Source organism: Bos indicus x Bos taurus, chromosome 11 (genome assembly GCF_003369695.1).
Source record: "Bos indicus x Bos taurus breed Angus x Brahman F1 hybrid chromosome 11, Bos_hybrid_MaternalHap_v2.0, whole genome shotgun sequence".
NCBI lineage: Eukaryota > Metazoa > Chordata > Mammalia > Artiodactyla > Bovidae > Bos > Bos indicus x Bos taurus.
Genome location: NC_040086.1, coordinates 19,134,774 through 19,161,113, shown reverse-complemented (window position 1 = coordinate 19,161,113; position 26,340 = coordinate 19,134,774). Strand labels below are relative to the sequence as shown.

The window sequence follows — 26,340 nt, the reverse complement described above, 5'->3', positions numbered from 1 at the left end:
GCCCCCCTGAGGAAGGCAGTTGGTCTCATTGGTGGCTGTTAAGTCCCCAGGGCCTGGAGCAGTGTCTGGGATGTAGTAGATGCTCATTAAGTACAACCGAGGAATTACCTTAGTGCTTAGATCTCTGTTCCCTGGTAGCTCACACAGTAAGAAATCTGTCCTGAATGCAGAAGACCCAGGTTTAACCCTTGGCTTGAGAAGATCCCCTGGAGAAGGGAATGGCAACCCACTCCAGTATTCTTGCCTGGAGAATTCCTTGGACAGAGGAGCCTGGTAGGCTGCAGTTCATGGGGGTCACATAGAGTTGGACATGACTGAGTGACGAACACTTTCGTTAGATCTCTGTTAAAATTTAAATACACTTGGAAGGGGTCTTACCTGTTATGTGATATTTCTGCTTGATAATGAAAGCATTTTTAACTCTCAACCCAAGGGAATATTTTTATAGGATGGGCTTGGAGAGGAGACGGTATAGAGTGTCAAATAGGAGATGGGCAGTGGAACAGAATCTAGTGCCTGAGTTCACCAAAGGTCCTTCTGGCGCAAGGAACAGCAAGAGTCATGAGGTAGAATGGGTAACAGGGTCTCAGGAAGGGTTTGGGATTGAGAGCAAGAAAATCTAGGTTTCTGTTTCTATTTTACCAATGATTAACTGCCTCAATCTCTAAGACTCTTGGTGTTTGTTTGTTTGTTTTAATTCAGAAAATATGGATAATAATATGGACCAACTTACTATACAACATTGTAGGGATCTGAAGAAAAAAAAAAATAGTTAAGATGTTTTGGAACCATACATCACCATAGAGATGCAAAGAAGTTCTCCTGGTGTTAGCTAGGAATGTCACTCAAGGTGAGAAAGAGGCACGTGTTTGGGCTCAGGGGAGTTACTTCCTCTCGTGAACGCCCGCCTGGAGCAGGGCTGGGCACCCTGGTTCGGCCCTGCTCCAGGTGGACAGTGTGTGCTGTGCTAAGTCACCGTTTTGCCTTTGCGACCCGGTGAACTGTAGCCCACCAGGCTCCTCTGTCCATGGGATTCTCCAGGCAAGAATACTGGAGTGGGTTGCCATGCTCTCCTCCAGGGGATCTTTCTGACTCAGGGATCAAACCTGTGTCTCTTGCGTCTCTTACTTTTTCCACATTGGCAGGCGGGTTCTTCCCACTAGCACGAACTGTGAAGCCCAGGTGGACAGTGAGTGGGGCTATTTCAGACCCAAGGAGGGTGCCTTGGTGAGGCCTCACTTTATCCATAGCAAACGCCACAGGGACACCGGCTCCTCAGTTTCCTAGTCTTCTCACATCTAAAACCCTGTGATTCTCTCTGTTTCTATTCAGAAGGAAAAGGGACCTGAGCTCAGCTTTCTGAAATGTGGATCAGAGGACAAACAGGCAGTATTAGGAGGTCCCTCTCTGACCTTTCCCATCTCTGAACTGTGGAAGGACTGTGCTGAACAAAAAGACACAACCCGTCTCCTGCCCCCTCCTAGCCCGCCAAAGTGAATTAATTAAAAGTGCATAGCAACATGTGACAATTGGAAATAAAAGCCTAGAGAAAGGTCACGAAGCCATCTGAACCTTCAGAAGAGGACTCTGACATGATCCAGCAAAACCCGCTGGCCGTGAGCCGCTGGACAGTGGGTGAGCAAGCCATGGCCACTGTCAGCTGAGACCCTTACGTGGCATTGTGCTCTCCAGACTCATTCACTGGTAGTCACTGCAGAGCACATATGCTTGTTATCAATGGCAAAACGTGTTTCTGGTTAAACGTCACTAGTGGAATGAGATGACACAGCAGTTGAGAGTTACAGGGAATAACACAGCAGATTGATTTTCATTAAAAAAATCCAAAACATCTCTACTCTCATGGAATTAATTTTTCTTTTGAACCTCTATTAGGATTCTTGGATTGCAGGCTAAGCACCGAAGACTGAAACCCTCTTATTCCCCCGGGAGCTACTTGGTAAACACCAGTGTGGAGATTATACTTCTAGGATTGGCAAATTTGTATTCTAGACCTTAGTATTTTCATATGGCCCCTGTTTTGTTATGAGTAAAGCTCACAGCACTATGATTAGTGACCTCCCACTACCTGACGTAGAAACTGGTGTAGTTTGAACCCTGGGTGTGCAGAATTCCACATGTAAGAGGAAACAGAGATTGCTCGAGTGAGAAGATCTGATTGTAGTCCTACTAAAATTATGATCAAAGGACAGTAGAGGCTGGGACATGGGGCATGTAAAGGCACAAAACTCCCACCCAGGTTGGAAGGCCTGCTGTATTATGAGACATTTTCTCTTCCTGCTTTAGCTGGCATTCCACAGGGGGTGCCTTCTCAGGAGAGTCATATGGCTCCTGATTTCGTGGGGAATCCCAGAAACATTTGTTAGGATGTATTTAAAATCCTGCAGTGCCTCTTTAGAGAAAATGAGAGATTCAAGGCCCAGTGCAGAGTAAACAGTACAAGGTGAAGGACAGAGCTCTGTCTTGCGCTCAAACACTGATGAGGCGTGTCAAAAGCTGGAAGGGCTCCCAGGGGCCAAACCTGGAAAATGTGAGCATCAAAAAGAATGATGATGATAATAGTCTATAACATGTTGTATTTTAAAAAATTATCTGTATGTCCACCATGCACTTGGAAAAATAGTTGTGTGTGGGGGGCGGTGGGGAGGGCTCATTTCTTTATGTAAGAACACTAGCTAATAAATGTGGAAGAATAAGGACAATTTTTCAATTTCTGACTTTACTTTTGCTACGGCAAGGATCACTGATGGATGTTAAAACCACTGGGTGAATTTTGGGTTGGGGGGACAAACTGTTCATGCTGTTTTGAAGTATCATCCTACAGATTGCTATTAATTACAAAGTATCTTTTACCATGGAGAGATATTATAAAGTATCCAAGTTATCAAATTAAGCATCACCAACAAATGGACAAAATGACATTACGTGTCTGCTTATGACCATTTATGATACTACACCATGGATATGCTATGTTACTATCTATGCAGTATCTTTGCCAAAATATTTAACCTGAACCCAAGCATGAGGCAATAGCCAGACCTGTTTATGGTCCAGATTGTGGAACGTAGTACTAGATGACTGGTTGAGACTTCAAAAATATCATCGCAGGACTTCCCTGGTGGTCCAGTGGTTAAGAACCCGCCTGCCAATACAGAGGACAGGGGTTCGATCCCTGGTCTGGGGACATGGCATAGACCAACTAGGCCCGTGTGCCACAACTATTGAGCCCACATGCCCTACAGCCTGTGCTCTGCCACAAGAGAAGCGACCGCAAGGAGAATCCCATGCGCTGCAACGAAGATCCAGCACAGACAAAAATAAAGTTAAAAAAAAAAATGTCATCGCTACTCATGACCAAAAATGGAAGTGTGGTGCTAGACAGGTCTAGATTAAAGGAAACCAAAAAAAAATAAATAAATAAATAAAGGAAACCAAATAGACACGACAAGGAAATACGATGGGTGATCTGTGATTGTAGATCCACCCCCTAACAGAAGAAGAAATTATTGTAAAGAATATTTTGGGTATAGTTGGATATAATTGAATAAGACTATTTCTTATTTTTCATATTTATTAATATTCATTAACATTATTGTAGCAATGCTAATTTTTTTAGGCATTGTACTGTGGTTATTTAGGAAAACGCTTCTGTTCTTACCAGATGTGTGCTGAAGTATTAAGGGATAATTGTCATCATGCTGGTGGCTTCCTTTCACACAGTTCAAGCAAAATATAAATAGATAGATAAAGCAAGTGTAGCAAAATATTACCAATTGGTGTATCTGAGTGAAGGGTATTCATTGTACTATCTTTTCATTTTCGCATAAACTTAAAAGTTTTCAAAATAAAAGGTTAGGTTGGGAAAATTAACAAAAATAAATAGGGGAACAGGCAGGTCATGATAATACAGAGATACTTGGTTAGCTTTTTACTATGAAGTCACACTAGCCATTAGGTCATTGATATTACCTCTTTGGAAGAGGGCAAAAAAAAAAAATAAAAAAGTGAAAATAATTATCTATAAAATCCTATGGAGCCAGATAGTGAGAACTGATTAACAGCGAAACAATTAGTCTTAAAAAAGAAATCTCAAATATAGTTGTAGCTCAGTTCTCTAAAAGCCTGTCCCTATCTATTCATTTACCAGACTTCTCAAGGAATAAGCTAGAAATGAGGAACATTTGGCATAACTAAAGGAGTAACTCAAAAAACCCAAGTTATTAAATGTAATTCACTTAATTAAAAGTTTGATTGGACTTACTGATAGCTGCTGTGTGTTTAAAATGAGTAATTGGAGCCTTTTTATATTTCCAGACTTGGTAGTGATTTATCACTGTAATTAGAATTCATTGTTTCATGATCCTAATTATCAGAAGAACTAATGCTTCAGATTTTTATGTAATGAGGTGGGCCATAAAATAAGGCTAACAGCACACTGAAAGGAGCACATTTCATCCCCTGAGGTCACTTAACCCAGGTGTTGGTTATAGGGCAGCACTTCTCCAGGGCGTAGACGTACCTGAGACGACAAAGGATTCTCTCCATCGTGGAAGGGATAATGACTGGACACCGTTGGAGTAACTCCCTTTATAGCCAGACTGTCCAGCCACTTTCCGAACAAGTATTTTCCCTCCTGAATTATCAAGCACACCACTGTGAAGAGAGAAAAAACTTTTTTTGAAGAAAGAGGAGAAGAATATTGTTTGGCATATAATAGACTATGAAACCAGTCACCATCTTAATTTTTTTCGTATTCTACATGTTATACATTTAAAAAACTTGTTAAATTGAAGTATTGTTGATTTACAATGTTGTGGTAGTTTCAGCTGTGTAGCATAGTCATTCAGTTATTCATATACATGTATTTATTCTTTTTCACATTCTTTTCCTATACAGGTTATTACAGAGTATAGACTTCCCTGTGCCATACAGGGGGCTTCCCTGGTGGTGGCTCAGATGGTAAAGAATTCACCTGCAATATGGGAGGCCTTGGAGAAGGCGATGGCACCCTACTCCACTACTCTTGCCTGGAAAATCCCATGGACGGAGGAGCCTGGTGGGCTGCAGTCCGTGGGGTCACTAAGAGTCGGACACGACTGAGCGACTTCACTTTCACTTTTCACTTCTTCCATTGGAGAAGGAAATGGCAACCCACTCCAGTGTTCTTGCCTGGAGAATCCCAGGGATGGGGAAGCCTGGTGGGCGCCGTCTATGGGGTCACACAGAGTCGGACACGACTGAAGTGACTTAGCAGCATGGGAGGCCTGGGTTTGATCCCTGGATTGGGAAGATCCCCTGGAAGCGGGCATGGAAACCCACTCCAGTATTCTTGCCTGGAGAATCCCCAAGGACAGAGGAACCTGGCGAGCTGCAGTCCGTGGGGTCACAAGGAGTCAGACACAACTAAGTGATTGTGTGTGCCTGAGTGCTTAGTCGCTTCAGTTGTGTCCAGCTCTTTGCGACCCACTGGACTACAGCCCACCAGGCTTTTCTGACCATGGGATTTTCCAGGCAAAAACACTGGAGTGGGTTGCTGTGCCCTCCTCTAGGGGCTTTTCCTGACTCAGGGATGAACCCATGTCTCTTACATCTTCTCCATTGGCAGGCAGGATCTTTACCACTAGCACCACCTGGGAAGCCCACAGTAGGTTCTTGCTGGTTATCTGTTTTGTATACAGTAGTGTGTGTATTCGGAGAAGGCAATGGCACCCCACTCCAGTACTCTCGCCTGGAAAATCCCATGGACCGAGGAGCCTGGCGGGCTGCAGTCCATGGGGTCGCTAGAGTCGGACACGACTGAGCGATTTCACTTTCACTTTTCACTTCCATGCATTGGAGAAGGAAATGGCAACCCACTCCAGTGTTCTTGCCTGGAGAATCCCAGGGACGGGGAAGCCTGGTGGGCTACCGTCTGTTGGGTCACACAGAGTCAGACACGACTGAAGCGACTTAGCAGCAGCAGCAGCAGTGTGTATATTAATCCCAAGTTCCTAATTTATACACCCCCCCGACCTGTGTTTTCCCCTTGATAACCATAAATTTGTTTTTGAAATCTGTGACTTGTTTCTGTGAATTTTTTTTTGTAAATAAGTTCATTTGTATAATTTCTTTTTAGATTTTGCATATAAGGGATATCTTACAATATTTCTCTTTGTCTGACTTCACTCCTGTGAGTCCTGTAAGTCTAATATAAGTGAATGTATGTCCATTCATTCTAAGTCCATCCATGTTGCTGCAAATGGTATTATTTCATTCTTTTTAGTGACTAGTATTCATTGTATATAGGTACCGTATCTTCTTTACCCATTCTTCTGCCAGTGGATATTTAGGTTGCTTCCATATCCTGGCTGTAGTACATAGTGCTGCAATGAACACTAGAGTGCATGTGTCTTTTTGAATTATGGTTTTGTCCAGATACATGCCCAGGAGTGAGATTGCTGGATCGTATTATAGTTCATTTTTACTTTTTTAAGGAACCTCCGAACTGTTCTCCATAATGGTTGTATCAATTTACATTCCCATCAACAGTGTGGGAGTGTTTCCTTTTCTCCACCAGTGTTTATGGTTTGTAGACTTTTTGATGATGGCCATTCTGACCAGTGTAGATACCTCATTATTGTTTTGATTTGCATTTTTCTGATAATTAGTGATTTAAATATCTTCCCTGGTGGCTCAGATGGTAAAGCGGGAAACCTGGGTTCGATCCCTGGGTCAGGAAGATCCTCTGGAGAAAGAAATGGCAACCCACTCCAGTACTCTTGCCTGGAAAATCCCATGGACAGAGGAGCGTAGTAGGCTACAGTCCATGGGGTCGCAAAGAGTCGGATACGACTGAGCGACTTCACTTCACTTCACCTCACTTCAGGTACTTTTTGGCTATCTGCATGTCTTCTTTGGAGAAATGTCTATTTAGATCTTCTACTCATTTTTGGATTGAGTTGTTTGTTTCTTTGACATAGAGATACATGAGTCATTTTTATATTTTGGAGATTAACACCTTGTCAGTAGCTTTGTTTGCAAATATTTTCTCCCATTCTATGGGTTGTCTTTTCATTTTGTTTATGGTTTCCTTTGCTGTGCAAAAGCTTTTAAATTTAGTTAGCCTTTGTATGTTTATTTTTGCTTTTGTTTTTGTAACTCCAGGAGGTGGATCCAAAAAAGATATTGCTGCAAAGAGTGTTCTGTCTATGGTTCCCTTTAAGAATTTTATAGTGTCTAGCCTTTTAGCTCTTTGAACCACTTTGAGTTTACTTTTGTGTTAAAGAATATTTGTTCTAACTTCATTATTTTATACATAGCTATTTAGTTTTCCCAGCTCTTATTGAAGAGACTGTCTTTTCTCCATTGTATATTCTTGCCTCCTAAATTAATTGACCATAAATGCATGGGTCTATTTCTGGGTTTTCTAGCCTATTCCATTGATTTATATTTCTGTTTTTGCTCCAGTAACATACTTTTTTGATTACTGTCATTTTGTAGTATAGTCAGAACTTGGGGAGCCTAATCCCTCCAGCTGTTTTTCTTTTTCTCTATAAGGTTGGTTCTTAACTTTATTTTCACATGCTATTCTTTTAGTTTTATAAATCTTTAACCATTTTTTTCCATTGATTTTAAAAAAAATTTTAATTGGAAGATAATTATAATATTGTGTTGGTTTCTGCCATACATCAACATGAATCAGCTACAAATTTATTTTTTAAAGTCTTTATTGAAAAAAAAAGTCTTTATTGATTTTGTTATATTATTATTTCTGTTTTATTATGTTTTGATCTTTTGGCCACAAGGCCTGTGGGATCCCAGCTCCCTGACCAGGGATCAAACCTGCATTCCTTGCATTGGAAGGTGAAGTCTTAACCACTGGACCACCAGGGAAGTCTCCAAATTTTTTTTAATTGGAGAAAAATAGCTTTATAATGCTGTATTGGTTTCTGTCATACAAAATGAAAATCAGTCATAATTATATATGTATATATATGTGTGTGTGTGTGTGTGTGTACATACCTTACCTCTTGAGCCTCCCTCCCCACCTCTCCCCCCATCACACCTCTCTAGGACATCACAGAGCACCAGGCTTGGCTCCCTGTGCTATAAAGAAACTTCCCACTAGCTATCTTACAGATGACAGTGTGTGTGTATGTGTGTGTATAAATATACATGTATGTATATCAGTGCTACTTTTTCAATTCATCCCACCCTTCCACCACTGCTGGTTTTCTTTCTCTTTGCGGCCCTATGAACTATGCAGTCCATGGGATTCTCCAGGCCAGAATACTGGAGTGGGTAGCCTTTCCCTTCTCCAGGGGATCTTCCCAACCCAGGGATCAAACCCAGGTCTCCCTCATTGCAGGCAGATTGAGCCAGAAATGTTGAGGTACGTTCCTTCTTTTCCCCCTCTCTGGAGAGTTTTTATCATAAATGTGTGTTGAATTTTGTCAAAAGCTTTTTTTGCATCTATTGAGACAATCATACTGATTTTTATTATTCAGTTTGTTACTATGGTGCATCATACCAGTTGATTTGAGGATACTGAAGAATCTTTACACCCCTGTGATAAATCCCACTTGATCATGGTGGATGATCTTTTTAATGTATTATTTGATTCAGTTTGCTAGTGTTTTGTTGAGTATTCTTGCATCTATGTTCATTAGTGATATTCAGCCACCATCTTTATTTAGAGATATGAAAGCAGGAAGAGCAAGAAAACCTTCACCTTGCAGCCCAACCCCATGTATGGTGCTTCCATCACATGGCCTGGCAGCTGACCTCCAGGTCTAATGTCCTTCTCTTTCATATTACAGGACCTGATCATGCTTCAGATTTCTTATTTTTAGTTTCTCATATATATATATATATATATATATACACACACATATCAGTTCAGTTCAGTTCAGTTCAGTCACTCAGTCGTGTCCAACTCTTTGTGATCCCATGAATCGCAGCACGCCAGGCCTCCCTGTCCATCACCAACTCCCGGAGTTCACTCAGACTCACGTCCATCAAGTCGGTGATGCCATCCAGCCATCTCATCCTCTGTCGTCCCCTTCTCCTCCTGCCCCCAATCCCTCCCAGCATCAGAGTCTTTTCCAATGAGTCAACTCTTCGCATGAGGTGGCCAAAGCACTGGAGTTTCAGCTTTAGCATCATTCCTTCCAAAGAACACCCAGGACTGATCTCATTTAGAATGGACTGGTTGAAACTCCTTGCAGTCCAAGGGACTCTCAAGAGTCTTCTCCAACGTCACAGTTCAAAAGCATCAATACATATATATGTATGCATATGTATATATATATAAATGATTATTTAATTTAATCCTTTTTTATTTATTTCTTTTTCCTTCACAAGTTTCTCTTTGATGTCTTAATTGCTACTAGTTCTCCCTGATGTAAAACCTCTTTCCTGACAATTTCCAGTTTGGTTTTGTGTGACATCACAGGATGATTTCAACTATTTGAAAGGGTGGTACAATATTTTTAAAAGCACATTATTCCTTTTATTTTGGGCAAGGGAAGGTGTGTAAGCTAAACTAAACTCATTTAAAAGAGTCCCCAAAGGTTGGAAATTGTTTTAATTTCTAGGATTTTGGAGGTTTTACATCCTGATATGACAGTAACTGACATATTTACCTCTTTGCTTCCACTGAAGCAGGGGCTCCAGTAAGTCATTTCCTTGCCCCAGAGCCTAACATGGCTCCCTTGGGCATCTGTAATTGACAGGATGGGGGAATGAAAAAGTCCTTAGATTTGTTCCTATCAACACCCTTCCTTCTGTACAGGATCGAGTGCTGCCATTTCCTTCCCTCCCACCTCCATGGTGAGTCAACAACTTTCAACACTCAACTTCCTAACAGCTCAAAAGGAAAGAAAGTGATAATAATACTTGACATATAAAATCCTTAATTGCTTTTGAATCATTCCCACTTATGGTATCTCACTGAGTTCTCCCAGCAAACCTACTGGCTGTGGAGCAGAGGGAATGCTGTCATTCCCACTTTACAGAGATAGGGTTAGGAAGGTCGAAGGGTCTTGTGACTCCAGATTTGTAACTTCTCAATTGCAAGGGAGGGATGTGAACCCAAATCTAAGTGACCTGGAATCTTAGGTTTGCCCCACATGGTCACAGTTGCCTCTCAGAGTTCAAAAGCTACAGGCTTCTCTGCACATCAAGCCCCCATCTCGCCTTCACAGCATTGCAACCCTGCCCGCCCCTCTCTGGGGCGCTCTCAGTCAGGGCCCCTCACTCTCCCAGCTGTAGCAAGGTCAGTCCCAGCTTTGCTGACAAACCACAGGATTCCCACTCCCACATTTCTGTTGCTGCTCTCTGCTCTGGAGAACCTGGGAGTCTCCCCAGTGCCTCCTTCTCCATGACGTTGCTACACCACTTCCATGGCTCAGATGGTGAGGAATCTGCCTGCAGTTCAGGAGACGCCGGAGAGATGGGTTTGATCCCTGCTTTTGGGAAGATCCCCTGGAGAAGGGCACAGCAACCCACTCCAGTTTTCTTGCCTAGAGAATTCCATAGACAGAGGACGCTTGTGGGTTACAGTTCAAGGGGTAGCAAAGAGTCAGACACTACTGAGCGACTTTCACTCACTTCACTTCCTAACAATGCCTTTGAATCTTGTCTTTCCATGATGACTCTGATTTTATTTTTATTAATTCCTTGAGTTAACTTTCTCTCTCAAATGGAATGGAAATCTTCTTATGGGACGACACTAGTTTTGCTTCTGTGTTCGAAGGCCTGTCTCTGTGTGGCTGCCCCTCATGCTGACTCGTGAAAGCTGGTTGTTAGGTTCAGGATGGTGCCAAGGGGTTCATTTCACAATGGTAGCTTGAAATCAGCCACAGTGGGTGATTATACTACAGACGTTGACAAATCAGCATCTACCCCCTCCTCCTTTTAAGAGGGTTAATTGGTAAACACTGACCAGCACACCACTGGCATGGGCTGACAATTGAAATTATTTTTTAAAAAATTATCCCAATTATCCCATGGTCCCTTATTCATAACTAGTAAATAGAAATAGAAATAGCTCTTTTTATTTTCTCCTGGGGGAAATTTTTCTGTCCCTGGATTTATATTCCATTGTACTGAGGAAATGTGCAAGCAGTCATTCTTGTTTTAAAAGTCAGAAGCACTGTAGCTGCCACTCAGAGGAAGAGGTGCCGAGTTTCGCTTTGCTCAGGCTTTTAAAAAGGGAATGGGGGAAGGCCTGGGGGTCCTTAGGCTGGACTGGGAGGTGGAGATCCCTTGTTGCAGTTATAGAGGACTCCAAACCCAGACTTTGGGAAAGGCATGGACAAAGAACTCTTGTCTTCTCATGAGATTTTCCTGTTGCCTTAAGAGAGAGATCTGATGTGCGTATTTCCAGATATCCTTCTGGAGGAGGCATAAGGTAGGGAGTGGTCTGTCAACTCAAGGAGGTGACAGCTGTCCCAGGGGAGGAATGCACGGGATGCTAGACCACCACAGGAGACACCAGAGGAGGGGGAGAGCCTGAAGGCCTGTGGTTGCACTTGGGACACACTTAGGGGCTCAGAACCAAGGAAGTTTGGAGAACTTATGTCAATAAAACCTCACCTGTATCCTCATTGAGGCGGAGACGCTTCATACACATTCTCTGAAAGAGCAAAACCAGTTCTACTCCTTTGCATTCCTCAGACACCCTGCATGATGCTGAACATGGCCTTGAGGGTCACCTCCTCCCTGACCCTCCGGACACTACGATAAGCTGAGGGTCAGCATCGTGGCCTGGAGGAAAGGGGCTGTCCACCACGAGGTCAGGTTTTGCTGGCTGCCATTCTCAAGATGGCATCTGGTCAGAAATCCATGCTTAGCAGGAAGATGGCCTCTTTATTGTCCCATCTCAGAACTCTTCCCCTCTCCCAGGCTTTGGTCCCACTTTAAACACAGAAGTTAGTTCAGGCCAAGACTGAGCCTGAATGTGATGCCTCATATATGTTCATTATCTCTTTGGTTTGAAAGATCAAGGGGATCACTCATGATAAGGCATCTGATTATCATACATTATATGAAAATTAAACCCTTTAAGCTAAATCTGAATTTCTAAACCAAAGTATGCCCTCTCCAGTTTCCCAGTTCTGACTGCATGGGCCTCTGGCAGGACAGTGATGGATGGTCCCTTATGCATTTCCCACTCTTATCCTCTGACTTTAATCCTTCCTTCTGAAAAGAGACCTGTTCTGTTTGTAAAAAACGGAACTGATATAATCCAAAATTCCTATCTCTTTTCCCTTAAGACTTCTATACATCCTCCTTATGGGTAGTGATTCCTTCTTTCCAGTCTCCTACTATATCAGCCATTGGTCCAAGAAGTCATGAGGTATTCAGTTGCTCTAGCAGCAAATCTTTTTTGAAACAGCGAAGCTCTTTTCTGCAGTCCCTCTACCCTCATCTATATTCTTCTCAGCAAGTTCCTAGGCTCCACCCCAAATACTGATATTGCTGAGTCCTGGTTCTTGTCAATGCCATTCCTATTTCCTCCCTAGAGGTGTGTTCATCTGGCATAAAGCCTTTCCCAACTCTAACTACTCCAAAGTCTATAACTTCATCATGTCCTCATGTTGTATATTAAGCAATGCTGGGACCCCTCAGTTCTTATCTAAATGTATCACCTGGGCTCTGGGCTGGAAGCCAGGGGATACAAGTTCTAATCCTGGAAATAACTAGCAATTTAATTAACCTCTCTATGCCTCCCTCTGGGCTTCCCTGGTAGCTCAGATGGTAAAGAATCTGCTTGCAATGCAGGAGGACCTGTTTTGATCCCTGGGTTGGGATAATCCCCTGGAGAAGAGAATGGCAACCCACTCCAGTATTCTTGCCTGGATAATCCCATGGATGGAGGAGCCTGGTGGGCTACAGTCCACGGGGTTGCAGAGTCAGACACTTTTGACATCCACTTCTGAGAATGTTAACAGCAGCCTCGTAGGGCTGAGGTGATGCAAGGGAGAGGATCTCTGTGTAAGGGGTTACTGTCATTATGAAGACATCTTGTGAGCTCATATGAACTCGTGTGGCTCTGTATTGCACAGGAAACAAGGAAAGGCAAGAGATAGACAGCAAATGCCAGAGGAAGCAAGTGTCAACCCGGAAAAATACAAGCAGGCCTAGGATAGGCTCAGCCTCTACAGAAGATATCAGTGTCTACACAAACACAAACCAGAGTGTGCTGATGGTGTTGGTGGAGCTGTGAGGGCATGCACACATGTGTTAGCATGTGTGTGAGCACATATGTGTGTTCAAACGCAGGTAGGAGGCATGAGTGTTTGAACAAGTGATCCTGGGGGGCAAGCCTAAGTGTGTGTGTATTCACGTGTAGATTTGCATATTGCCTTGCTGCACAAAATTGATGTCAGGGTGAAAGCAAAATATTTTTATTTCATAGTTTGGAGTTAAGAAGTAGAATTTGGTGTTTGTTTCTTTAATGTTCCTCTATTTATCCTTAGTAGAGCTTTTGTATTGGAGAAGGAAATGGCGACCCACTCCAGTGTCCTTGCCTGGAGCATCCCAGGGACGGGGGAGCCTGGTGGGCTGCCGTCTCTGGGGTCGCACAGAGTCGGACACGACTGGAGCGACTCAGCAGCAGCAGCAGCAGCAGAGCTTTTGTGTTCCCTCTCCCATTGAAAAACCAGGTAGCTCTTCATCTCTGTGTGCCGATGGGAAAAGGAGTATGGCTGACGAAGTCTATTAGTAACTCTTCAGGCTTATTTTAGGCAGAGATTTTTTTCATTGCTTCTGCAAATTTTAGCGAGGCTACTGCCCAGAGACCTTGAAAGGGAATGAATTTTAGTCCCTCCTCTCTCTGGCAGAGATACAACTGAAGGATCAAGTGACTGGCTTGCAAATAAAGAAAAGCGAAAAGATGCCACAGGCTTGAATAAGTAAGAAACTTCAGCCAGTATCTGGCAGCCAAGCCCAAACTTGAGAGCTGCATCTCAAAGCAGTGCTGGGTAGTGAATAGAAGCGGGAGTACTGATTTGAGTTTGAATCCCCACTCTGATACTTTTCAATGATGTGGCTTTAGAAAGGCTATTCAACCTCTCTTCACCTTTAAGAGGTGGATAACAGTGGTAGATAGCACACAGGGGAGTTGTGGGGGCTGAATTAGACAACACAGGTAGAGAGCTGGACATCCACCCACCAGCCTTATTATCAAACATATTCAGTAAACATACCTTCCCCTGTGTTTTGACTCCACGCCTAAGTGAAAGAGGTGTGAGGCTTCTGCAAAGGTCACGCCTGCCTGCCTCATTTAGGCAGTGACACAGTCATGCTTCCTTCTTCCTGGATCCCAAACCAACAGCTGACCAGTCAGGACCACTGTCCCCCTCCTTTTCACTGTTTCCGGTTCCCATTTGTCTCCAGCCATCAACGAGAGCTGTGACATTTCTTCTCTAAACCTCTGGGCCTTCCTTAGTCACGTCCCTATTATTTCCTTGCTCAGCACATACAGGTAGAAAATATTTTTTTACATCATCAAGAACTTTGGTTTCTTCGTTGTGAACACAAAAGAGTAGGATTCTCCTCCCCTCTCACTCATGTGTAAAGAGAAGTCAGTTCTTTCTAGAGAGATTTGCAAGGAGATCCAGGGCCATGAACAGGTTCTGGGTCATCCTCTGGGATGGGGCTGCTAGATAAAACACAGAATGCTCATTTAGAGTTGTCCATTTTTGCTTGCTAATCAGGCAGCCCTGCGCCCGGGGCTCCCCGCCCACACCCTGGCAGCTCGTTCTTAAGTAACTCAGCGTTGCCTACCTGTGAACTGCAGCACCGCACACGCTGGAATAGGAAGCGTAGACGTCAGCGCCGTAAACGTGGTACCTGGGGTCTTGGCATCCTGGTGGACACTTCACAATGAACTCGACGTTCGTTATCTTCCCAGCTCTCACATCACAACTGATCTGAGGCACAGCTGGGAATGCAAAATGAAGTCAAGATTACACCTTGTGGTAGCAGCTTATATATGGGGTGACTGTTAGGTTATAATTATTCATTTACTTGATCTCTAAAAGCCAGAGCCTGGGCTGATCCTGGATCCCCTCTGTATAATGAAAGCAGAGAGGTAATTAGGACGTTCCTCAGGCCAAAAGAGCAATCTCTGTCCGTTGCATTTAACCTGCTGAGAGCAAGAACAAGAGGCTCATTCCTGTGCTTAATCGAACAATTAATTAATCGGAGTAGAGAACTCTGGGAAAAGACCCAACTCCAGTGGCCAGAAATGTCAGTGTGAGTCCACAGCTGGAGAATACTGCTTTTTCAGATGCTCCGGAGCTAGCCCAGGAAAAGAGGAAATGCTCAGAAAACCTCGCAGGAGGAAGGAAAGGTATTTGGGAAGGGCGAGTTAGAGAGCATGGGCTTTGCGGCGGGACTGGCTAGGAAAAGGTGGGCCTACTGTAGCCGAGACCCCAGCTGCGGGGAGCACAGGGATGGGCAGGGCCAGGCAGGAGGAGGCAGCTTGAGTGCGTGTGTTCTGTGAACGAGGTGGGACTCGTTGGAGAGTTTTTGAACTGGGGAGATAGGTAATGAAAGCGATCTTTTGTCTTGGTCCTTGAGGCTGGGTCCTAGCTCCAGGGTCAAGGTAGGAGTCATCTTTCCTCCTCTTCCTCAAGACTCAGTGGAAAGCTGGGGACTGCCCTGTTGGGCATCCTGGGGAAGCCCATTCATTCAGCCTCCCTCCTCTTGGGCCTCGTGAGGCCATAGCCAGCCTAGCAGTAGTCAGTTGGCAAGGCTGCTGGAGCCCCAAACTTGCTTAGGGATAAGATGGTGTAGATGCTGTATTGGAAGTACCTAAAAGGGGGGTGTGGCTGCGTCTTCCCTGAAAAAAATTTCCCTCCAAAACTCCTGAATGAAAAGGCCTCCTAGAGGATGCCCAGGAGCTAGGAATGTATTCTCTAGAAGAGACTCTGAAACACAAACAACCGTTCAAAGAGTAAGCAGGAGGGAACTGGAAACCACCAGATGCGAGAGCTGCCTGGCAGAGCATTTGGAGGCAAGTCACAAGTAGGACTGAGCAAGAACTGAAGGGGAGGTTTCTATGGAGTCTTCTTTTTTTTGCTAAAAAGAACTTTCTAGTAAATGAAGTTGCCCTTGAAGGAAGGGGCAGGCAGGGACTGGACAGTTGAAGATGGCCATGATGTCTCCATTGGGTGGGCGGTGGAAAGAAAGCCCCGCCCAGTGGTAAGAGTCAGTGATTACAAACATAGATTCCGGATCTCTGCCAGGCCACCCATCCTCTAACTGGGTTACTGAGATGCTCTCAGAGTTGTTAATGGTTTCCAGCTGTATCCAAAATGTACTTTTTTTTTTTTTTTAACTCTTTTGTACCTGAATGGATCAGAGCTGTGTTTCCTTCAGACTGGAGAGAGGACTGAAGTTAGAGCTCCCGCTCTTTTCCTAAACACCCCTCCCAGACAGTCCTGGCCACACAGGGCTGGGCCAGCATGGAAGTCCTCCTGGGAGCCCGGGGGCTGAGTGTGATCACAGGCTAAAACAATTTGTGGTCCCCATGGAGGAGGGGAGCGCCGCGCTTAAAATGGTTTTGTGGTTTCATTCTCCCCACCACAGGCTGCTTCCTCTCCAGTTATTTTCTTTTTATCTTCCATTCTTTTAAACCCCGATACTCAAGGCTGCGTGGACTATTTTGAGTCTTGGAGCACTGTTTTAAAGAGACAATTTGAGGATGGAAGATGCCTGAGTAGCCTCTCCTTAAACTGGTTAATTGTGGGATCACTGGGTGTATAACTAAATGCGTTCAACTCTCCTCCCTTCCGCAGATCACTGCCCCATTCCTGAATGCAGCTCCTCCCTTGGATGCAAAGAAAAGGAAAGCATTCCCTCTTGGCTCTTAGTTGTGTGAAGTAGGAAGTGACAGCTCTGTGCCTTGGGATTCCATGTGGGCGTGACTTTGGCATTTTGAGGTTTTGGACCTCCTGGAAGGCCAACCCAGCTCTTCTGGAGTTGTAAATGGGGTGCTACGGAGAAGCTTGTTGCGTGAGTGTCATACAGTGATCCAACCTACAGCAAGACAGGTGCACAGGCAGTAGAATTTTCCATGAAATAGTTGGCTTAAAATGACAAGGGGGAAAGTGTCACATGGGAATATTTTGCTTCCTGCTCATCAATTCCCGCCCTCAACTAGCCCCTTCCTTTGAGGGGAATTTGTTTTGTTTTGCTTTCACAAAGGCCTGGGGCAGTCCCTTCAATAAGATCTTCTGCTTTATCTGCATCCAGTTGGATTGATTAGCAGTTGGTGAATTAGTTCACCCCACGATAGTGGGAGGGGGGATAAAATGAAATCGAGCATGTACGCTCATGTACTTTGGAAGATGTACCGTTCACTGTCCCCTGAGCCTTACTTGCCAAATCAGTGCCTCCCTGCTCCCTTCAGACCTGAGGCAGACGCTTCTCGAGCTGCCTTAATTTTGACTTCTCCTCTGAAGGAAGGATTATTTCCACACTTGTGAGAGGAAACACAAAGATAGATGAAAATGAACCTAAACAACAGAGGAGAAGGAGAGAAAAGGAAAACTTCTGGGAAGGCATGTGGGATCTGCCCAGACTAGGGGTCAAACCTGTGTGTCCTGCATTGGCAGGTAGATTCTTTACCCGTGAGCCACCAGGGAAGCCCCCATCCTGTACATAGTAATTTGCCTCTGCTAACTATCAGCTGTAAAGTGGGATAGTTCAAAAGTATGCAGAGGAAATCCAGAGATAAATCATTTCATTTGGGCCTTAAGTGGATGGATGGAAGATTCTTAGAAGGTTGCAAGAAAACAGACTGCTTCACAAATAACTGGGAAAATACTGTAAAGAAATAAACTGTGGTTTCCATATACTCAGAGAGTGGTCAAAAAGATGCAAATGCCTGCTTCTTGTTGGCTGGATTTAGATATCACATTTTCCAATGATTTTGGCCATCAGTCTGAAATTATAATTAGCTCACTCTCTCCAGCTTAATTTTCTGTACAAATTGAACAAATATTTGACCTTTAGACATGCTTTGTCATTGCACCCTGTTCTTCCAATGTGCTTGATTATATGTGCTTGATTTCACTCCTTTCTGAGTGTACTTTTGTGAGTGGAAGTGAGAGAACCCTGGGCTGAAGTTACAGAGCTCCTGGGGAAGCCCAGAACTACTCGAGTGGAAGCTGCTCAGAGACCTGTTTCCTGGCCATTTCCTCTGCTCCCACCTCATATGATTCCTTAAGGTTACCTCCCCTTCTCAGGACTGTTATCATTTTCTCGAGGGAACTCACATGAGGGCATCTCAGAATCTGTTCTTCCCAGAGGACCTTGGCACTAGACACAGGGAAAAGAGAACCATTTGCAACCCAGATGGCAAGAACTGAAGATAACTTTTAGATGTTGTTCTCTGAGGCAATGGTCTGCTGTACTGATCTCAGAAGCAAAACAGGTACTGTCTGAGCCTCCACTTTCATGCAACATTGGGATCTTAGAGGCACAACTGCAGATATTTCTGCTCTAAGTTGGATTTTCTGCCTGACCTAATAATAGAGTGATTATTGGATGATGTCACATACAATAAGCCAATGATGTAGAGGCCAAATCAAACTCTATAATCTCCTGATTATTTTCCATTCATCTTTTCTGTGAATGTGGTTTTCCAGGCAAACCACATCGCTTCGGGAAAACAAATTTCATCAATTAGAGAAGGCTGTTATAAGCTTGCCTCCTGGCTGTTAATGAGAAAGAGTTATTATAACATAAAAGCACTTATGCATAAGCAGTTTTGATCTGAAACTTAATTTTGTCGGATTGTGATATTCAACTAGAGTAAAATTCTATTTTTAATAAAATCATGCAAAAACGTTAATGAAGCAAAATGACCACCAAATAAAATTTTAAGATGAAAGCTTCCTTCTCCTTGATCCTGACACCAGTGACCAGATCATGTTAATTCTTCCTTGGCAGCAAATTCTTCTGCAAAGATTCTTTTCCGTTTTGCTTAAACAGTCTTTGACTATGTTGAATCTTTTTTTAAAAAAAATCTATGTTCCTGAAGTATAGTTGGTTTAAAATGTCATGTTAATTTCTGTTGTACAGCAAAGTGACTCAGTTATACATATATATATATATTCTTTTCAATTATCATTTCTCACAGGATATTGAGTATAGTTCCCTGTGCTATATGGGAGGACCTTACTATTTATCCATCCTGTACATAATCATTTTTTAAATTTTTTATGTATGTATTCAGGCTGCACTGGGTCTTTGTTGCTGCCTGGGCTCTGCCCTGGTTGCGGTGAGTGAGGGCTACTCTCCGGTTATGTACTCAGGCTTCTTGCTGTGGTGGCTTCTCCTGTGGAGCACTTGCTTAGTTTCCCTGAGGCATGTGGCACCTTCCCGGACTAGGGATCAAACCCACGTCTCCTGCATTGGCAGGCGGACTCTTTACCAGTGAGCCAACAGGGAAGCCACCATCCTATACATAATAGTTTGCACCTGCCAACCCCAAATGCCCAGTCCTTCTCTCACTCACCTCCTCCCTCTTGGCAGGCGCAAGTCTCTTCCCCATCTCTGTGAGTCTGTTTCCATTTCACTGATAAGTTCATTTGTGTTGTATTTGAGATTCCACATATGGGTGATATCTATGATATCTGTCTTTCTCTGTCTGACTTACTTCACTTAGGGTGATAATCTCTACATCCATCCATGTTGCTGCAAATGGCATTATTTTCCTCTTTTTATGGCTGAGTAGTATTCCATTATATATATAGGGAATACACCACATTTTCTCTATCCATTCATCTATTGGTGGACATTTAGGTTGTTTGCATATTTTGGCTATTGTAAATTGTGCTGCTATGAATGTAGGGATGCATGTATCTTTTTCAATTACAATTTTGTCCAGATATATACCGAGGAGTGTGACTGCTAGATGACCATGTTGAATCTCTGGTCAAAAGCTATCAGTACCTTTTTGCTGCCTTTAGGAAAAATTCCAAAATCTTTAAGGCCTTTCCATAGTCCCCTCCATGGGGAGTGTTGGGGGTTAAATAAGTATTTTCCCCTTTGTATAAAAGATTTCTCAGGATGCAACAGTTGAGGGAAACCTAGGATATATGATGAAAATGGTTTATAAAGACAAAGCTAGTCACAGACACTTGCCTCAATAAACAAATCCAAGCTCCAGCTCTAAGCATGTCAAAAAGCCTATAAAGATTGGTCCTTCTAGCCAGTGTTTTTATCAGCCTTGAGAAAACACCTTCATCCATACACCACAGATAAAAGAGTGATTGAATGACAGAGGTTAATATGCCTGTGGTGACACAGCTTTTGGGCAATTGCAGAAATTTGTATGTCTAAAAATAGCCTACTCTTTAAAAAATTTTTGGCTGCACCACAAGGCATATGAGAGCTTAGTTCCCTGACCAGGGATAGACCCTGTTGCCTGCAGTGTGGGGTGTGGAGTCTGGAGTGTGGAGTCTTAATCACTGGACTGCCAGGGCTGTCCCTAAAAGTAACCCACTTTTAATTTAGAAAGGACTGTAATAAATAATTTTCACTTGACTCTTACAAAACTCTGAGAGGCATGTTGTCCTTATTTTCCAGAGAGAGAAGTTTGCTTGTTCAAGCTCAGGTGCCAAGTAGCAGAGCCAGGCCCTGAACCTGCGCCCTGGGGCTCCAGGCACATAGCTTTGCCAGCTCCACTTGGTTGCTTCTCCCACTACTGAAGAGAAGAAGCTAATTGTTGCCTCCCTGCTCTAATCCTGCAAGGCTTTTCTGAACTTAAAGATCATTGGCAACCACTAGTGGGTGAATACAGGAAATGTCTTGTTAATAGGTTGTCTGTGTGGGTGTGTTAGTGTGCATTTGTGTGTATCTGTACACAGCTGTGCATTTATCGCGAACACTTGCAAGGCAACTCTTCTAGTGCAATTTTCCTTGCATTCTTTTTGGCATCCTACTCCAGTACTCTTGCCTGGAAAATCCTGTGGATGGAGGAGCCTGGATGGCTGCAGTCCATGGGGTCGCTGAAGGTCGGACATGACTGACTGACTTCACTTTGACTTTTCACTTTCATGCATTGGAGAAGGAAATGGCAACCCACTCCAGTGTTCTTGCCTGGAGAATCCCAGGGACGGGGGAGCCTGGTGGGCTTCCGTCTATGGGGTTGCACAGAGTCAGACACAACTGAAGCGACTTAGCAGCAGCAGCAGCAGCAGCAGCAGTGGGTGAATACAGGAAATGTCTTGTAAATAGGTTGTCTGTGTGAGTGTGTTAGTGTGCATTTGTGTGTATCTGTACACATCTGTGCATTTATCCCAAACACTTGCAAGGCAACTCTTCTAGTGCCATTTTCCTTGCATTCTTTGTCTATTATTTCTGAGGATTGCCATAGTAGAATTTATTCAACTAAAATTCTGTAGCAGAGAGTTGGCCTTCTTTCTCACCTACACACCAGAAGGAGGACTAGAATTTAATCCACTTCCTTTTTCATGGTTTGAGAGAGGGCACAGGCACAAGTCTGTGTGAAGACACTCGTGTTGGAACCAAGTGTGTTCTTGGTACCAACACCTAAAGAGCAAGAAAACATTGGGGGTTACTTACCAGTTGCTACAGCTGACAACATATGAGCTCAGTGAGGAAGCTGTGTGTGTGCTATACCAAATCCTACACTCACAGAGGCGTATGTCTTCAATAGCTCCAATACTATCAATAACCAAGTCCCAGAACAGTTACCGGAGAAGGCAATGGCACCCCACTCCAGTACTCTTGCCTGGAAAATCCCATGGACTGAGGAGCCTGGTAGGCTGCAGTCCATGGGGTCACTAAGAGTCGAACACGACTCAGCGACTTTACTTTCACTTTTCACTTTCATTGGAGAAGGAAATGGCAACCTGCTCCAGTGTTCTTGCCTGGAGAATCCCAGGGACGGGGGAGCCTGGTGGGTTGCCGTCTATGGGGTCGCACAGAGTTGGACACGACTTAGCATTAGCAGCACCAGCAGCAGAACAGTTACCTCCTCATACTGAGGTAGTACCTCTGGGAATTATCCACCCCTTCAAGGTCGATTGCAAAAATAGTTTCATGCTTTACATGGTATTAAGGTTAACTTACTGGAGAGAACTAAGTGAGTAAAAGGTAATACATTTCACCCCAAGCTAAGACTATTTCAACAGACTCCAGTATAATGGAAATATTTCAGAATGTGGTTTCACTGCCTGCAGGGAATATCTTGCTGTTGTTTATCTTGCAGACTGTTATCTTCATCATGTAGATTTCCTGCTCAGAACACTCTCAGTGTCCCCACCCTCTAAAGAATGGCAAAGAACAAAGCTTCTCAGACTGACATTACCTAGTCCTAACCCATCTTCCAGCTGCATCTCCCGTGATGCCCCAACAGTCAAGCCAAATCATGCCACTCACTATTTCCAGATGCCATCTCACTCATGATATATGGAAAGCCTAGAAAGCCTTCCCACCTATCTCTGGCTGTAAAATTCCATTGATTTTTCATGTCCTATCTCAAATACTCCTTCAAGAAACCAGTATGAATCCTATCATATGTGTGTGCTAAGTCTTTTCAGTCATGTCTGACTCTCTGTGACCCCATGGACTGTGGCCCACCAAGCTCCTCTGTCCATGGGATTCTCCAGGCAAGAGTACTGGGGTGAATTGCCATGCCCTCCTCCAGGAGATCTTCCTGACCCAGGGATCGAACCCAAATCTTTGATGCCTTCTGCATTGGCAGGTGTCACCTGGGAGCCCTTTGAATCCTATTGTAGTCCCCTTATTATTCTTTTGTAACATTTACCACATTTTGCTTTATTTTATAGTGTTTTGTTTCACTGCTGTTGTTCTATTTCATTCTGCTGTTTATCCATTCATCCAGCAAATACCTAATGAGCACTAATTATGAGTTCATGGTGATTTTGATCTAGTTGAAAAGACAGATTACATATATATATACATATATATTTTTTAAAGCTCTTATAATAATGTGCAGTAAGTGAACAGTAGAGGAAGTGTAGCGTACCCTGGAGCCATGTAAACTGGTTTTTGGTGTGTTGGCAGTGGCTGTTGGGTCCAGGAAGGCTTTCCTGTGCACAATTTTATTTTACCCTATGTGAGATCGGGTGCTCAGTAAAGTCAGAGACTTTGCAGAATGGGCAGGCAATAATGTTTTGGAGTTAATGATCACTACTCTCACCTGGGTAACACTATCTCATCTGACCCCACTTTAGACTAAGTCCGATGCTTCTGGAGCTCTCCTGGGGCTTCCTTACATGTAGAAATGCTATGGAAGAGATTTTGCAACTTAAAAGCTTTTCTCTCTCTAGCATAGGAACTCTGCCAGTCAGGGACTTTGCTAGAGCTGTTCCCCATAACTTATGGGGAAAAGTATGATGTGTTTATTACAGTATGGACTAAAAAGCTCATAAGTTGAAGAGAAAGCCTTTTTTGAAGGTGAAATCTACACATAAATGAAGTTAATCCTTAAAATCCACAAGGTATCTTGACTACTTTAGGAGAAGAGTTTCATGAACACAACTAAATCCTTCAACCTTTATTTGTAGTCTTCAACGATCAAGAAAAATGCAACCGCATTTTGGCCATTTGTTAGAAACTGTGTAAATAGGTTTATGCTGATTAAATATGTCAGTGATGTGCCTGTGGGTAAGGTCGGATCTATGGCTCCAAAACATAGCAGGAAAATGAGAGCCTTGAAAAAGTCACCTGTGTAAAAAACTTGATAAAACTCTCATTTTGTTCGGAATGGTAAACTTTACTCGGCACCATACAGCAGGTTAATTTACTAAGACATTTGTGTGCGTGTGCTCAGTCATGTCTGACTCTGCGACCTCACGGACTGTAGCCTGCCAGGCTCCTTTGTCCATGGGATTTCCCAGGCGAGACTACTGGAGTGAGTTGCCATTTCCTTCTTCATACTCACATGCTTATTTTTATTGTATTTTCCCCTCTTACTGTTCCAAGGAGGTAGTCAGATTTTTGTGCTCTCCTATTTGGGGCTCATGGTTGCAAGAGAGAGGGCAGGGGTTACCTGGCAACCCTCCCTCAAGACTTTGGGAATTAGGTACTCTAAATCCTTCTTGTTTGAGGGATTAGGCTTGGCCAGTCCAAAGAGTGATGGAGAGAAAATGACCTTCCACGACTGGGAGGTGGGAGTGATCGGGTAGGTCCCAGTAAGGGAAAGGCCTCTGTTCCCTAACAGTTGCCTTGGGTGAGCATCACTTTGGGACAATACCTGGGGTGGTGCCCCTCTGGGTAGAACCTTAGGCATGAGGCTTCCCCACATTTCCAAGATCCCACCATTTATGAAACAGGTGAGCTATTCAGCTTCTAGGAGTAACGTGGGTTTGGACACTGAGCAGTGCAGGGGCTCTCCCTGAATGCTGTAGATTGTACAAGGCTCCCGAGGACTGGAGCTGGGCAGGAGGAAGCCCACTAATGAGGGAATTTTAATATCTCAGCCCTTGGCAATTGGCAGTTTGGAATCACACTTGATTTGATTTATAAAGTAAGGTCATGTGATAAGCCAAGTGACAGAAGAAAATTGTACCCAATACAGCTCTGTACATGACAGCAAAATGCTGGCCTGGAATGAATGGTCATACGTGAGTGGGAGGAGCAGGGCTGCAAGAACTAGTTCCACTGTTTTTATCTTTGCTTTCCCTTCTGTAAAACCCCCATGTGAGATTATTTTCAACACGTACTACCTTCTTGGTCCAAAGGTCCGCCAATGAAGCTGAGCAACATCCAAAGGGGCCCCTGGGAGGCGATGGGTAGACCAAAGAAATGGAAGAAAAAAGAATTGAGAAGAAAAAGAAATGAGAAAGCGGAGGAAGTAAGGAGAGAAAGTGACAATTACCTAAAGTAACGGTAACCCTCTGCAGAGACAGGAGATACACAAGTGTGGCCCAAGGTCTCAGGCCAAGTCAAAGGAAGAAACTCCTTTTCCCACATTTCCTCTATTGTCCCACATCTCTTTTATTTCCTATTTGGTCAGCACTTGATTATCTTAGCACCTCATCTGCTTCTAAACAACAGATATTGGGTTAACCAAAAAAAGTCATTCGGGTTTTTCCATAAGATGGTACAGAAAAATCCAAATGAACTTTTTGGTCAACCAGATACTTCATTCCTAAATTCTGGCTAGTCTGGGACAAGGCACTGGGAAGCATCTGGGCTTGAGCCTCACAGAGACCTGAATTTCAGATCCGGCTCTGCCAACTCATGGCACCATGTCTGATCACTAGATCTTCAGGAGCAGAAAGTAGTTCTACATGCAAATTGGTGTCAGTAAACTGTCCACTGAGCAAAACTCTCAGATGACCTCTCCCTTGTTATCTTACCTTGAGCCCTCTGGGTGGTGAAGATTTTTAGTCCTGAATAAACACTGGGGAGAACTGAGGGTGGGCCAGGAGAGAAACGGAGTGCACTGAAAGAACCGTGGTTTCACATTTGCGTCTATAAGCAGCCCTGACCTTATGTGCATCTAATCTAGTGTCTCTCAAATTTCACCAGGCATCAGAGTGCAAGGTCTCCAGACTTCTGATCCTTAGATACTTAGCTCCAGAAGGAGCTTAGGGCTCTCTGGGTATACAAAGACACAGCAGGTACATGCATTTGTCTTTCCTGGAATTAAGATAAGTTGTAATTGTTCTGTCTTCCACTTCACTGTTGGTGTGAAATTCTGTCGAGACTTGGTAGGTACTTTCATCCTATCTGTAGACACGTGTCTATGTGTAGTACTGACTCACTAATATATTGTGTTCTCTCTCTTCTCTCTTCATATATTTGGAAGGGATTTTGTTGCTTTTTGCTGGCAGGATTGTCTTACTTCCCTAACACAACCCTAATCATTCTACTCTTCTTTGAAAACCATCCTCCCAGCCTATGCTGCTGCAGTTCGAGTTTCTCTCTCAGGGATTTGAAATCAGGACTGAGAGACATGGTCTGCATGAAGCAGAGTTGGCGGGGGGTGGGCTGGGCGGGTGGGGGCTTGGGCAGTGAGGCAGACATATAGAGAGGAGTGGCGGCACCAATTCTTGGGGTCTTTCTGCCTGGGGTACAGTCCCAGTGAGTTCCATCTGCCCTTCCAGCCTTGGGTTCTGCAAGATACTTCCTGTCCTGCCCAAATCTCCTTTTTTTTCTTGCGTAAATTGCCCTTGGATTTCTGCTGCTGCTGCTGCTGCTGCTAAGTCGCTTCAGTCGTGTCCGACTCTGTGCGACCCCATAGACGGCAGCCCACCAGGCTCCCCCGTCCCTGGGATTCTCCAGGCAAGAACACAGGAGTGGGTTGCCATTTCCTCCTCCAAT

The 26,340-nt window shown here is 44.0% G+C and overlaps 1 protein-coding gene across 2 annotated transcripts in view; it reads right to left on the bottom strand.

Moving 5' to 3' along the window:
• The window catches only part of VIT (vitrin), a 124,912-nt gene that overhangs the window by 58,123 nt on the left and 40,449 nt on the right, over positions 1–26,340 (bottom strand). For both annotated transcript variants that reach the window (XM_027555001.1, XM_027555002.1), the window contains exons 4-5: positions 14,791–14,947; positions 4,538–4,671 (exon numbers count right to left, since the gene is read on the bottom strand). In XM_027555001.1, coding sequence (XP_027410802.1) covers positions 4,538–4,671; positions 14,791–14,947 — 291 coding nt within the window. The remainder of the gene's footprint in view (positions 1–4,537; positions 4,672–14,790; positions 14,948–26,340) is intronic.